The 12,557-nt window shown below is 29.5% G+C and overlaps 1 protein-coding gene across 6 annotated transcripts in view; it reads left to right on the top strand.

Moving 5' to 3' along the window:
- Positions 1-12,557, top strand: part of LOC101236496 (cilia- and flagella-associated protein 70) — a 70,638-nt gene that overhangs the window by 20,685 nt on the left and 37,396 nt on the right. For all 6 annotated transcript variants that reach the window (XM_065799578.1, XM_065799579.1, XM_065799580.1 and 3 more), the window contains one exon: positions 4,992-5,056. In XM_065799578.1, the coding sequence (XP_065655650.1) occupies positions 4,992-5,056 (65 nt within the window). The remainder of the gene's footprint in view (positions 1-4,991; positions 5,057-12,557) is intronic.

Consider the following 12,557-nt stretch of genomic DNA (forward strand, 5'->3'; position numbering starts at 1 on the left):
TTAGTGGATGTTATGGTTTATATTTGTATTTTAGATCGTCATGGGGCGGATATTGTTTAGTAGTTAGGTTAATGTTATAATCAATTTGTTTTTAGTTAGCTAATAGTTGTGAAATAGTTATATGTCTTAATGCTTGTTTAACATATTCATTTATGTGATAATGTGCATTATTTATATATTGAAAAAATATATATATTAAAAATTGATATAAAGATATAAATAATATTATGAAATATATTACAATAGCTGTGTGAGTAATTTATTAGTTAGCCTATAGATATATGAAGTAGATTAATATAGTTATTTTTAGTTGTTAGTTAGTTTTGTAATGAGCTTTGTAATTTTTAATAAAACTTTTAATCTTATTAAAAAATTTCCAACTGTACTTTGATATAATTTCAGTACTTTTATTTAGCAGTTCCTCAGGTTTTGGATACAATATAATAACAAGTTTCTCATATAGACATAGTGGGCAACTTTTGGAAATATTTGAGTAGAATAATAATAAAATGCAGAAAAAATTTTTTATTAAAAAAGCTTGTAAAATTGTTCTTTTTTTTATTTTTATTGTTTTTATTTGAAAAATTATCATTTTTTATGCAAGTTGAAGGCAGATAAAAAAAAGTCAATAAGCAATCAGCATTAGCATTATCTGATGAGTAATAATTTGTTGGTTTTGGTCCTGGGAATACAAAATTAGAAAAGCTTGATACATATTAAAAGCATAATTAACGGTTCTTTGTAAGGAAATCATATATTTGAAATACAAAGTCAACTTGCAAGCTAAATTGGTGAGCAAACTTTGATCTAAATGTGATAAAACAGTTGCAATATCATCATCAGATAAGAAATTTAGTTTTGTGTCTCTATTCAACAATAAATCAACTGATAACAAAAGCAAAAGAAATTTTTTGCTAAATAAAATTGCTGCTGAGTAAAAAGAGCATCAAATACATGAAGCAAACGTAATAATGTCTAGGATTGATATTCAAGAGAGTCAAGATAAAGTAGCAAATAAAAATACAGTTGATGAATTTTTTTAACTCTGTTGGAATCAATAAATACATTGTCAAGGTAAATTGTTTTCATCCTAAAAAATATTTAGTGAATAATAGTGATATCCTTAAATCAAGCATAATTCAAGTAACTTTAAAAGATTCATCTGACAGGGTAAGCGTACTATTAAAGGCGCGTCATCACATAGTACCAGCTTAGAAGAATGTATATGCAAGAGAGGACCGCACAGAATTAAAACAAGCAAACTTCAATGAACTATATCAGAACTTGAATTAAGTAATCACAAATTGCAGTATCCGGAAATATTTCTGGTCATTAAATTCTTAGTTTATTAAAAACTGTGAACACTTATTTAATGAAATGGTCAATTTATCATATTGCAAAAATTAATAAAAAAACATAACAATAAATTTACCTTGCAAAAATAATAATACCTAAAACTTACATGTTTTTTAATTATTCTTTTTTTAAACACCAGGTAATTTAGGGCTTATTAATAAAAAAAAATTAATATTTAAAAATCAACCAATAAAAAACTATGCTTAAGGGGAAAGTTTAAGAAATAATTTATTTAAAAATTTAAATGTTTTAAATTAGAAATTAATTAATTGATAATAAAAATAATAAAAAAGATTTATGTTAAAATAAGCTATTAGAGTTTTTTTTTTTAAATAAGTTTTTTATATATTTTTAAACTCCTCTGTTTTTTAATTTTGTGTACATATCTGCAAAAGAGTTATGAGCATTTATTTTATAAGAAAATATTGAATAAAATTTAAATAAAATATAAAAGTATTTTATATCTTCATTATTTCATTTATTTAAAATACTTGATCACCGCTAAATTCCATTAGACTGTTTTGATTAGCAGTTGTTTTATAATAATTACATCGTACTTTATCATGCTTTATTTTTCTAGTTTTATATGATGTTTAATAAAAAGTATTAATTGAAGTTTAAATCATAATCTTTTATAGTCAACGTCAAGGTTCGTGTTTCGGAGTTATAGAGTTGAGAGAGGGTTATAACCACAATTAAGTAGCCACCTCATCTGTAGTGGCTTTCTGGGCCTTGGGGAGGTGAAGTAACAAAAAAAAAAAAAAAATGTTTATGCAGACATTGGTGGAGGAATGGCAACAATAGCCAACATTGAGGAGACATCTATAGATAATAAGCATAATACGATAAAGTATTCCTTAACTGCCTTCAAAATAAAGAAAGCAGTCTTGGAATATAAAGAGATCATTGTTCAATAAACAAAACTAATTCCAAAAATACTTCATTCCTATATATGAAAAAAATTTAATGCATAAGACTCTGTACACACTTTGAAAAATATTGATGGAATAATATTTTTCAAATAAACAAAGCTGGGGGTGAATTACACATTGAGGAGAAACATTACATAATTTGCAGTGCTTTAAGTAATTTCTTTCACTCTGTTTTTGTTGTGCAACCATCAGATGGGCTACCTTATTTTAAAAATTGAACTGAAGTACAATGCAATAAAATTCCTGAACACTTTTTCAATCATGAGCATATTAAAAAAAGACTCAAAGCAATTGATCCAAATAAGTCCACTGGATTTGATGGCATCCACCTACGAGTCCTCTCAAATTGTGCTTAAAGTATGGCTTTACCTTAGAGTATAATCTATAACTGTTCACTTGATACTTGTATTGAGCCCAATAGATGGAAAAAAGCAAATGTTACACCAATTTTAAGAAAGGTTCTAGACTTTTAGCTTCAAACTACAGACCAGTCTCCTTAGCATCAATTCCTGGAAAAGTTATGGAAGCAATTATCCTCCTGGATAGTTGCTTCCATGCATCATTCATGGATCACTATGAAGCTACAGGTGTCATCTGGAATACACAACATGTATTTAAAAAATTATGCATGAGCAATTTTTTAGAAACTCTTGACATCATCATCATCACCAAGGATACCCTGTTGACATCATTTTTATAGACTTTAAAAAAGCCTTTGATATAGTGCCTCATAGAAGACTACTACATAAACTTTATGCATATGGTGTTCGTGGTCAGATTCTTGCATGGATTAAAGCATGGCTAATTAAAAGACAGAAAAAAAGAAAGATGTAGTTAGCGGTGTCCCACAGGAATCAGTCCTCAGGCCTCATCTTTTTGTGTTGTGTATCAATAACTTGCCAGATAACTTGGCACATAATATAGAATTATATGCTGATGATAATAAAATCATTGGGATAATCAGCTCACCATCATATGTTGATTTTTTGCAAGCTGATATCAATACAGCTGTCAAATGGTCAAAAAATTGGTACATGAAACTTAATATAATAAAATGTAAAGTCATGCATATCAGTTACCCATATTGAACGAGATTTAGGTATACTCATTTTGGATAACCTTAAAGTTAAGGCGCAAGTAGATTTTGCTGCTATGAAGGCCAATCAAATGGTTAGAGTTTTAAAAAAAGTATTTCAGCATAGTGGTTTAAATCTGTGGAAATTGCTATATACAACATGTATTAAACCATATTTAGAATCTATAATTCAATCATGGTCATTATATAAAGCAAGAGATATACAGATTTTAGAAAACATTCAACAAAAAGTTACACAAGTAATTTTTAAAATTTCAAAACTGCCATACAAAGGTAGACTCACAGCACTAGGACTTACCACCCTGACTGAGAGAAGCATCAGAAGTGATATGATACAACATTTTAAAATAATGCGTCTGATTGATATCATTAACTGACATAACTCATCAAAATCGCTTCCCTCCTTTCTTTGCAATGAATCTGCTGGTGGTACTTGTGGTCATGCTACACAGACAAAATATCAACTGGTAAAGCATTGTGAACAGAGGCAAAAAATTTTTACCAATTGTATAGTTAAGCACTGGAACTTTTTGCCAGATCAAATTATTGATGCCCTTGGATTGAGAAATTTTAGGGAGCAATATGATTGTCACATTATGGCAATCATATTGCTCTCTAAAATTTTGCACATTGATTGCACATTGAGGAGAAACATTACAGCCTGAGGTAATGTTATTCAAAATGTGTCAATATGAACATTATAGTTTCCATTTTTAGCTTTTACTTGTCTTAGATTTTGAAAATAACATCTATATTTTTATTAATGTACTATGTACATAAACAACTTTGGGTTCTGCATAGGAGTGCTGATACCATTACTTCATGAGTCTTTTTTATAAAATAACTTGTTCAGAAAATTTATAGTAAAAGTATCTTTGATGATTATATATTTAAGGTGTATATTTAAAAAGAATAGTTCTTATTGTAGACAATAGATTTTTATTATTTAATGTTGAAGACAATAGATTGTCTTCAATATTAAGTAATAAAAATTATTAGCATCAATTTATTGTAGGTAAAAGTAGTTGCGTTTGTTAACAGTTTGTTGTATTCATCTTTAGATAATTTATACAAATAAGGTATTTTTTCTGTCTTTTTTAATGTTTTATGCGACATTCATATGGATAAGTTGTTTTTCATATTATCTTGAAACTTGCAATTTACGTTGCAAAACTTTATTGATTTAACTAAGCTTATAAGATCTTTTTCAAAAAAACGCATTTCATTTATTTGTGGTGGGCATTTTATGATTTGATTACATAGTCTGTATAATTTGAATCATTTCTTGGGTAGTTATTTATGAAAAAGAATGTCTTCCATCTCATTTTCTTTATGAGCAGTTCTGTTTTGTTTAGTAGTTTTAATTTATGTTCTTTTTCAGATGGAATCTGTATATTTTTTATTGAATATTATAAGTTTATTTTTTCCATTTTGCTGCTTTTATATATATATATATATATATATATATATATATATATATATATATATATATATATATATATATATACACATACACACACATGTATACATATGTTTATAAATATTTATTCATTCATTTTTTTATATATAAATATCACAGGTTGTTTAAATTACTCAATTGTTTACAGGGAGTTGCTGAAATATTTGTTTCAGTAGCTAAACCTCTTCTAAATTCTACGCAACTTCAAATGAGGTTTGTAGATTCACTTATAAAAGTTTTAAACTGAAATTGTTGATAGGATTAATCAGGTTTATCTTATTTTTTTTCCTAATAGGAATTATTTTTTATCAATTTATATTAGAAACATATTTTTTACACTTATTCACATTGGATTGGTTTTTTTATATGAGGAGTTCTAGCAAAACAGAGAGGTTTTTTTATATCAGGAGTTCTAGCAAAACAGAGAATAAATTATATGAACTAAAAAAACTAAAAAATGCAACTAAAAAATCTGTATAAATTGCTATTATTAATGCTTCATTAAGCATCATTCTTTAAGCATTGACTCAATCATTGATTTTTTAAATAAATGATGATAATAAATGAATACTATTATTATTATACTAAATATATGCAGCCATTTTTAAACCTCAGTGACTGGATTTAGGTGTTAGGCTTATTTTTAAAATATGTCAAAAACAAAAAGGTTAGCCATGTTTTAAAAAGAAAAATTGCAATATTCTTCAGTGGGCAGTTTTTATAAAAAATGTTATAAGTTTGTGGTTTTCTTAACTTCATTTATTTATTTGAAAGAAAGAAAAAGTATTTTAAAGAAAAAGTATTTTAAGAAGAAAAAGTCTTTAAAAATCTATGAGTTAAGTCAAGATGCAAAAGTATTCAAAGATAATGTGTAGAACATTAATAATTTAATTAGAGGCTAGATGCTTTTGTATCTAAATTATTAAAGGTAATACATAAAATAGAATTATCACTATTTTGTTCTACAAAAACAGATCAAATTTCAATCCAAAAAGATATCAGAAGTTTTGTGCAATTTTGTGCTTAAGATACCATAAAAAGTTACTATAAATATAATAAAAGTGCTGATATATAAAAATAGATTTGCTCATATGAAGTACTTAAAAGAATTTCACATAGTTTTAAAGTTAATAAAAACTCCTTGTGTGTAAAAATTTATTTTTTTTTAACTTAATTTATCTAGATTTGGTTTCAGATAAAAATCCCAAAAATCTGGGTAGGATCCGAATCCAAACTATTGCTGGACCTGCTATGCCCTAGTTCCATGCTCCAGGCCTGGCACACCAAGGAGGTAGTTCTCATTATTGTATCATAAGAACCCACAAATTTTTTGTCTCGTATGTTGCAGGCCTTATTATGAATAAAAAGTGCTTAGCGTATTTGCGTAACAGAGTTTTTGACGTCATAAAGTTATTTTTTTAAATTGCTTTTCATATTTACTAGCTGATTTCATATTTATTGTCATTAACTTTTTTGAAATACTGAAATTTACTAAACTGCCACAAAATTAGTTTAATTGTTTTTTTAGTTTAAATGTTTACTCAGATTCCAGTTTTTTAAAATAAAAAAATATTTGTTTATTTTCTCAACATTTAACACAATCATAGTTTGTCTATGACTAAATGAATAAAATATTTTTTTAATTTCTTGAATACATATTAACAGTTTTACAAATAACCATTCATTTTTTATTTTTATAAAGTTAGCGAGTCATAAACTAAATACTTTTAGTATTGAAAGAAAAAAAACCAAGCAATAGTATATCAATCATTTCCAACAAGGCTGCAAGCAACCACTAGAGTTGTAAGTTACCGCAAGAGAAAAGATGAAGTTTATAGAACAAGATAACAATTAACAGATGACTTAAAAGATTGCAAATTATATAAATCATCTAGAATTTATAAGTTCATTTGCCTGGTTGTTGGAATTGCCTATTACAATAAAAGATCTGTGAGTTTTTGACAGGATACCTTTCGAGAGATTGAAAGTTCACAATCCTCAAAACTTGCTTCATTTCCAGGTTAAAATTTTGTTATCACAGTTTTTTTTCCCTGTACAGCAGAGGTTTCCTGACTCTTGATATGGCTCTCACACAATCTTTCTTGATATGGCTCTCACACAATCTTTGACATCTCACAATCACAACCCTCAGAATTAGGAAAAATAAGGTCAGCAATAATTTGCCGACCTCAATCTTTTAGAGGTCGGCATCAGATCAGCAAAAAAAATTTGATGCAAAGGTCTTACCATAAAACTGATCCTAATTCCAAGGGCTGCAATCATCTGTCAACCTCTGACATTGCTTGCTTCAAAGTAAACATTAGGTTTCCCTATCACTATTTTATGTTGTTCCATTAAGTTCTCTTTATAAAGACAAATTTGAATCTAATAGGGACGACTAGTATAGTTTTGGTAGTGGTGTAATGTACAATGCACTCCTCATAAGGTAGATCTCCACCATGTCTTTGGTAGTACTGCATTTAACTTGTTTCTTTGCACAGCCACCATGTTATTCAAAACTTATGTTTCAGAGTTAGAGAGTTAAAAGCATACAACAATAAAAAAAAAAAAATTAGTAGCCTTTTTATCTGTAATGACCCCCACAGCCTTGGGAGTTAAATAAAGTAAAAAAAAAGTTGTACTTTTTGATTTGTAAGAGTTATATTAGGAATTATATTTTTAAATTATTAACTCAGATCACGAAATCTTGTATTTCATTGTCATTCATTTCATCTTGCTTTAAAAACCTTATCTTTTCTCTTCTAGTAACTTTCAACTTTAATAGTGGTTGCTTGCAGCCTTGTTGGAAGTAAAGGTATTTAAAAAAAAATTATACAAAGTTTAAATAAAAATAAATCTAGACTAATATTTAACAGTTTGTCTCTATTAGTCACTTCTTATCTTGTAAAAACTTTCTACCTTCTAAAAGTTGCTTAAATTTATTCCAAATATCATCATAACCAACCTCCGGTTTGTAATAAGATTTTTGAGTTTTGTATTTTTATGTATTTTTGCACATACTTCTTAGCTTGGATTTTCATGTTCTTATCAGTAATAACCCAAGAGTCAATTTTTTATACTTGGATCCCCAATAACAGAAAGAATACAGCTAAATTCATAAGGAACACCCCAAGGCATTGCAATCTAAGCAATATTTTTTTGGTTGTTGTTGAATACTATATATATATATAAGCTTTTTTCTTACGGTGTATCTGGTAATATCTTTAAGATTATTGAATCCTTACGTTTCAATCGTAGTATAAAAGTTGTCCTCGATGGACAGCACTCTTCTTCTTATTCTGTAACTTCAGGGGTTCCTCAAAGTTCTATCCTTGACCCTATACTCTTTTTAATTTACATAAACGATCTTCCAGATATTCTCACATCTAAGGTGGCATTATTTGCTGATGATACTACCATTTATTCTTGTTGTGATAATAAGCCAACACTCTCTGATTGCTTGGAGGGGGCATTTAAACTTGAAAAGGATCTCACTTCTGCTACAACATAGGGCTCACAGTGGCTGGTGAACTTCAAATCAGATAAAACTCAATTTTTTTTCAGCCAATTGCTATCGCAATAATTTAGATCTTCCAATATTTATGAACAGTACTCAATGAGTCATCCACTCTTCATCTCTAGGATTAACTTTTACTTCCGATCTTTCTTGGAAACCATATATCAAATCTGTTGCAAAATTAGTATCTGCTAAGGTTGCATCTCTTTATCGAGCTCGACACTTTCTTACTTCGGATTCTATTCTCTATCTCTATAAATCTCAAATCCGGCCTTGTATGGAATACTATTGGCATATCTAGGGCGGATCTTCTAATGATGCCCTTTCTCTTTTAGACAAGGTGCAAAAAAGCATTGTAAACATAGTTAGACATGCTCTTGCAGCCAACCTCCAACCATTATCACATGTCGTAATGCTGCTTCTCTTTCTCTTTTCTACAAATACTATAATGGGCACTTCTCATTTCACTGCTGCTTTTTTTTTTCCAAAGCTTTTTAAATATTCCCACCCACCTGATGATGCTGGGATTCACCTGATGATGCTGAACACAAAAGGTCAGCGAAATATTGTGTAAATATATAATTACATCGAAATATATTTAAAACAAAAAGTTTATACGCAGCTGTTTTAATCAAATTTAACAAATATAAATATCGTATAACAAAAATATGATTTTAAAAGATATATATATATATATATATATATATATATATATATATATATATATATATATATATATATATATATATATATATATATATATATATATATATATATATATATATATATATATACCCTCGGAATTAAAAAAAAAGAGGTCGGCAATTAATTGCAGACCTCGAACTGTTAAAGGTCAGCATCAGGTTGGCAAAAAAAATTTGATACAAAAGGGTTACCATAAAACATAGAAACAAGCTCAGCAATTTTTTTCTAACCTCAAACACTTCAAGGTTGACAGTTAGGTTGGCATTGCCGAATGCCGACCCTAATTCCGAGGGCTGTAAATTTACATATGTATATACATTTATATTCCTATAGTTTGATCTTTAAATTTACCAGTTTGGGTTCTTAAACACACTTTTTTAAATTTATAGTCTTGAGGATTTGTCGAAAAATTTTTAATAATTATAAATATTATATATAGTATAATTATATATATATTTATTATAATATTTAATTTTATATTATAATATTTAATTTCAAATTTATATTCATACTAAAATCAAATGATAGATTGTTATTAATAGCCAGTACTGTATATATATATATATATATATTAGGGCTGTCCAAAAAAATTTTTTTATTTAGATTTGATTGCATAGTTGTTTATTTTGTGCCATTTGACATAGTAATTAACTGTGCAAAAAATCTTTCCAATCAGATAATGTTTAGGGGGTGCTCAATGACCATAAAGTTTTACGAAAAATGTGAAAAACATGGAAAAAGTAACAAAGTTCCACAAATTTCTAAAACCCGGTTAATTAGATTTTTCAGATTTGATCAGTTTTAATTATCTCTAAATATTAAATTCTGAATACAAATTACAATCCGCATCCACTTTAGGCTGGTTTATTAGCAGAGAAATTAATGAAATAAAATACTGCAATACGACTAAAGTTCTGCGGTTTTTGTTATATCAGAATTTTTCCAAAATAAAACACTAGGATTTTTGACTCTTTGTCATTGATTAAAATACGAATTATAAACAAAAAAACATATGAGCAATTAACATTTAATTATCGTAATGTTATAGTTCGTGCAATGTTAATGCTAGCGAGGACTATAACTCTTCAGAGTACACTTTCTGGCATCTGGCACTCGCTTTCTGTGATCCTCAACCACCTGAATTAACCTCTGCATTTCAGATTCATTCCTTGTAATCGATTCATTAAACATCGACATTAAAGCCACAGATCGTTCGGCAGCATCATTTACTACTTTCAATAAATATACTAAATTTTTTCTTTCTTGGTATTCTGGGGAATCATTCCAGGTAGCTGGATTGTTGTTGAACAGAAAATCAATATCAACCTTCATTGACCGCAACGCACTTGCTGAAACTGATGTCACCAGCATGTCCAGAGATTTCTTCTCTAGACTTTCAATGTTCTTTAATTTGATCAACCTTTCAGACCAGTTCTCACCGTGAAATTTCATGTTGGAAATCATTTTTCGCTTCTCTTCCGTTTGAAGTTTGTTTGAAAACAAAGCTAGTGGGACCAATTCTGGTGAAAGGTACCACAAATGGTTTTGAAAGTTCTTGACTGCTGCTTCGGAAATCGTTTTATTCACAACTGCAAACTGCTTAAGTTGCTGAAACAGAAACAAGTCATTAACTGGAGCATTGCTGGCATTTGTGCATGATATCCAAGATTTTACATAAACCAGACTAGCAAATAAGCAAAATTCACAGAGATTTTTTTCCTCTGTTGTGGTCAACTTGAACTCTTCACAAAATAAATAAATCTTAAAACAATAAATAACCTTGGCCATCCAGCGAGCCATGTGATAAGTACCAGGGATCTTGAAATGATAATTTTTCTCCTCTTGATCAGGCAGTTTTCCAAGTATTAACAGACAGAGATCCATGATTTCTTTGTAGTCATCCCTTGGCATTTTAACATGCAGGTTTTCTTTGAGGAATGCAATCACTTCATTTTGTAGTTCTTGCACCAGGGGTATTTTCATTCGAATGTCATCCAGAGGTTTAAAATTTCCTTGATTAACTTTGGGCCAATATTGCTGAAATCTCTGGAAAAGAAGTATGTTGGGACCAGATGATGGTCCAAATAGTGATCCAAACACTCCTGCTACTATGATCTCATGAACATGGTGTCTGCAAGCGGAATATAACAAATTTCTACCTATATGTTTCTCTAGAACTACACATGCACCATTTTTGGAGCCAGTGTTAGAGGCTGTAGTATCAAAACTCATTCCAATAACATCACCAATTATGTCCCAGAAATTAAGCAGATGAATAACTGCTTTTGCTTGGGCTTCTCCAGTTCCAGCTGATAGTTTTGCTATTCCAAGTATTTTGTCAACATTGTGACCTGTCACACCTACAGATAGCCGGTCAACATTTGCTTTAGGGGCTGCAGAATTTGTACGATCTATCATCAGTTTGCCATCCCAGTGGACGATTAATGGTGGTTTGTCCAAATCGCAGAATTCAGTTCGAACAGTGGCTTCAATATTTGATCGATGATAGGTTCGTTTTCTACGGACTGTAGAACGTGACAATGATCCATCATCGAGGTTCTGTCCACCAGCCCTTGCAATTGCTGCTGCTAGTATAGTAAATTTTGTGTCAGATAGATTAATTCTGTCTAATGTTGATGAAACATCAGGCGAGTCAAGAATTGTATCTAAGATACATTGTCGTTTTGGAGTACTTGCTAAACTTGATTCAGCTGACCCTGAAGAACTTGCTTTACTGACTTGTTGTCTGTAATAAACAGGGATTTCTATCTCAAAATCTCTATCAACCATTTTGTCATTATCAACAGCATCGTTATCGTTGTCATCACTATAACTTTCGTCATGTAAAGGTTCAATAACAGGAACTATTGCACTCGCACCAGATTGTCTTTGCTCTTCTTTTAGCTTTCGTTCTCTCTCTGCTTGTTTCCTTGCTTCATTTCTTTCTTCTAATTTTGAAAGTTCTTTGTCCTCTCCGAACATCACCATTTTTCTCTGACATCTCTGATCCAATAAAAATTCTTTATCTTCTTCAATTCTGATCATGGTTTCAGCATCCTTGTGGGCAATGTCAAAAAGTAGGCCAATGGTGTCTGTAAATGATTTCTCTCTCGATTTCTGAGAATCTGACAATCTGGATTTTTTTTTTTTTATTAATTTAAATTCCTGGACTAAAGTTTTCAACTTTAAGACTACATTCGGATGAAATGCTGTCGGAATACGGGCTTTATTCCAAATAATAATCAGTTCATCAACAGTTGTTTTAAGACTTTCAGGCACTGACTTTTTGGTTGAATTAAGATGATAAAAAAATGTTTTTAAAACATCAGATGTTAAGGGAAAAACTTTATCTGGAAGATTTGGCTCTGGTTGTCCAATTAAAAAGATTTTGGTTTGAAGTCGTGTAGAGATAGCAACACGAGATGATGCTGCCATTTCAATGATAACTGAAATATTATGAGAAAATCAAAACTCAATACCATATTATACAAA

Source organism: Hydra vulgaris, chromosome 06 (assembly GCF_038396675.1).
Source record: "Hydra vulgaris chromosome 06, alternate assembly HydraT2T_AEP".
In the NCBI taxonomy this organism is placed as follows: domain Eukaryota; kingdom Metazoa; phylum Cnidaria; class Hydrozoa; order Anthoathecata; family Hydridae; genus Hydra; species Hydra vulgaris.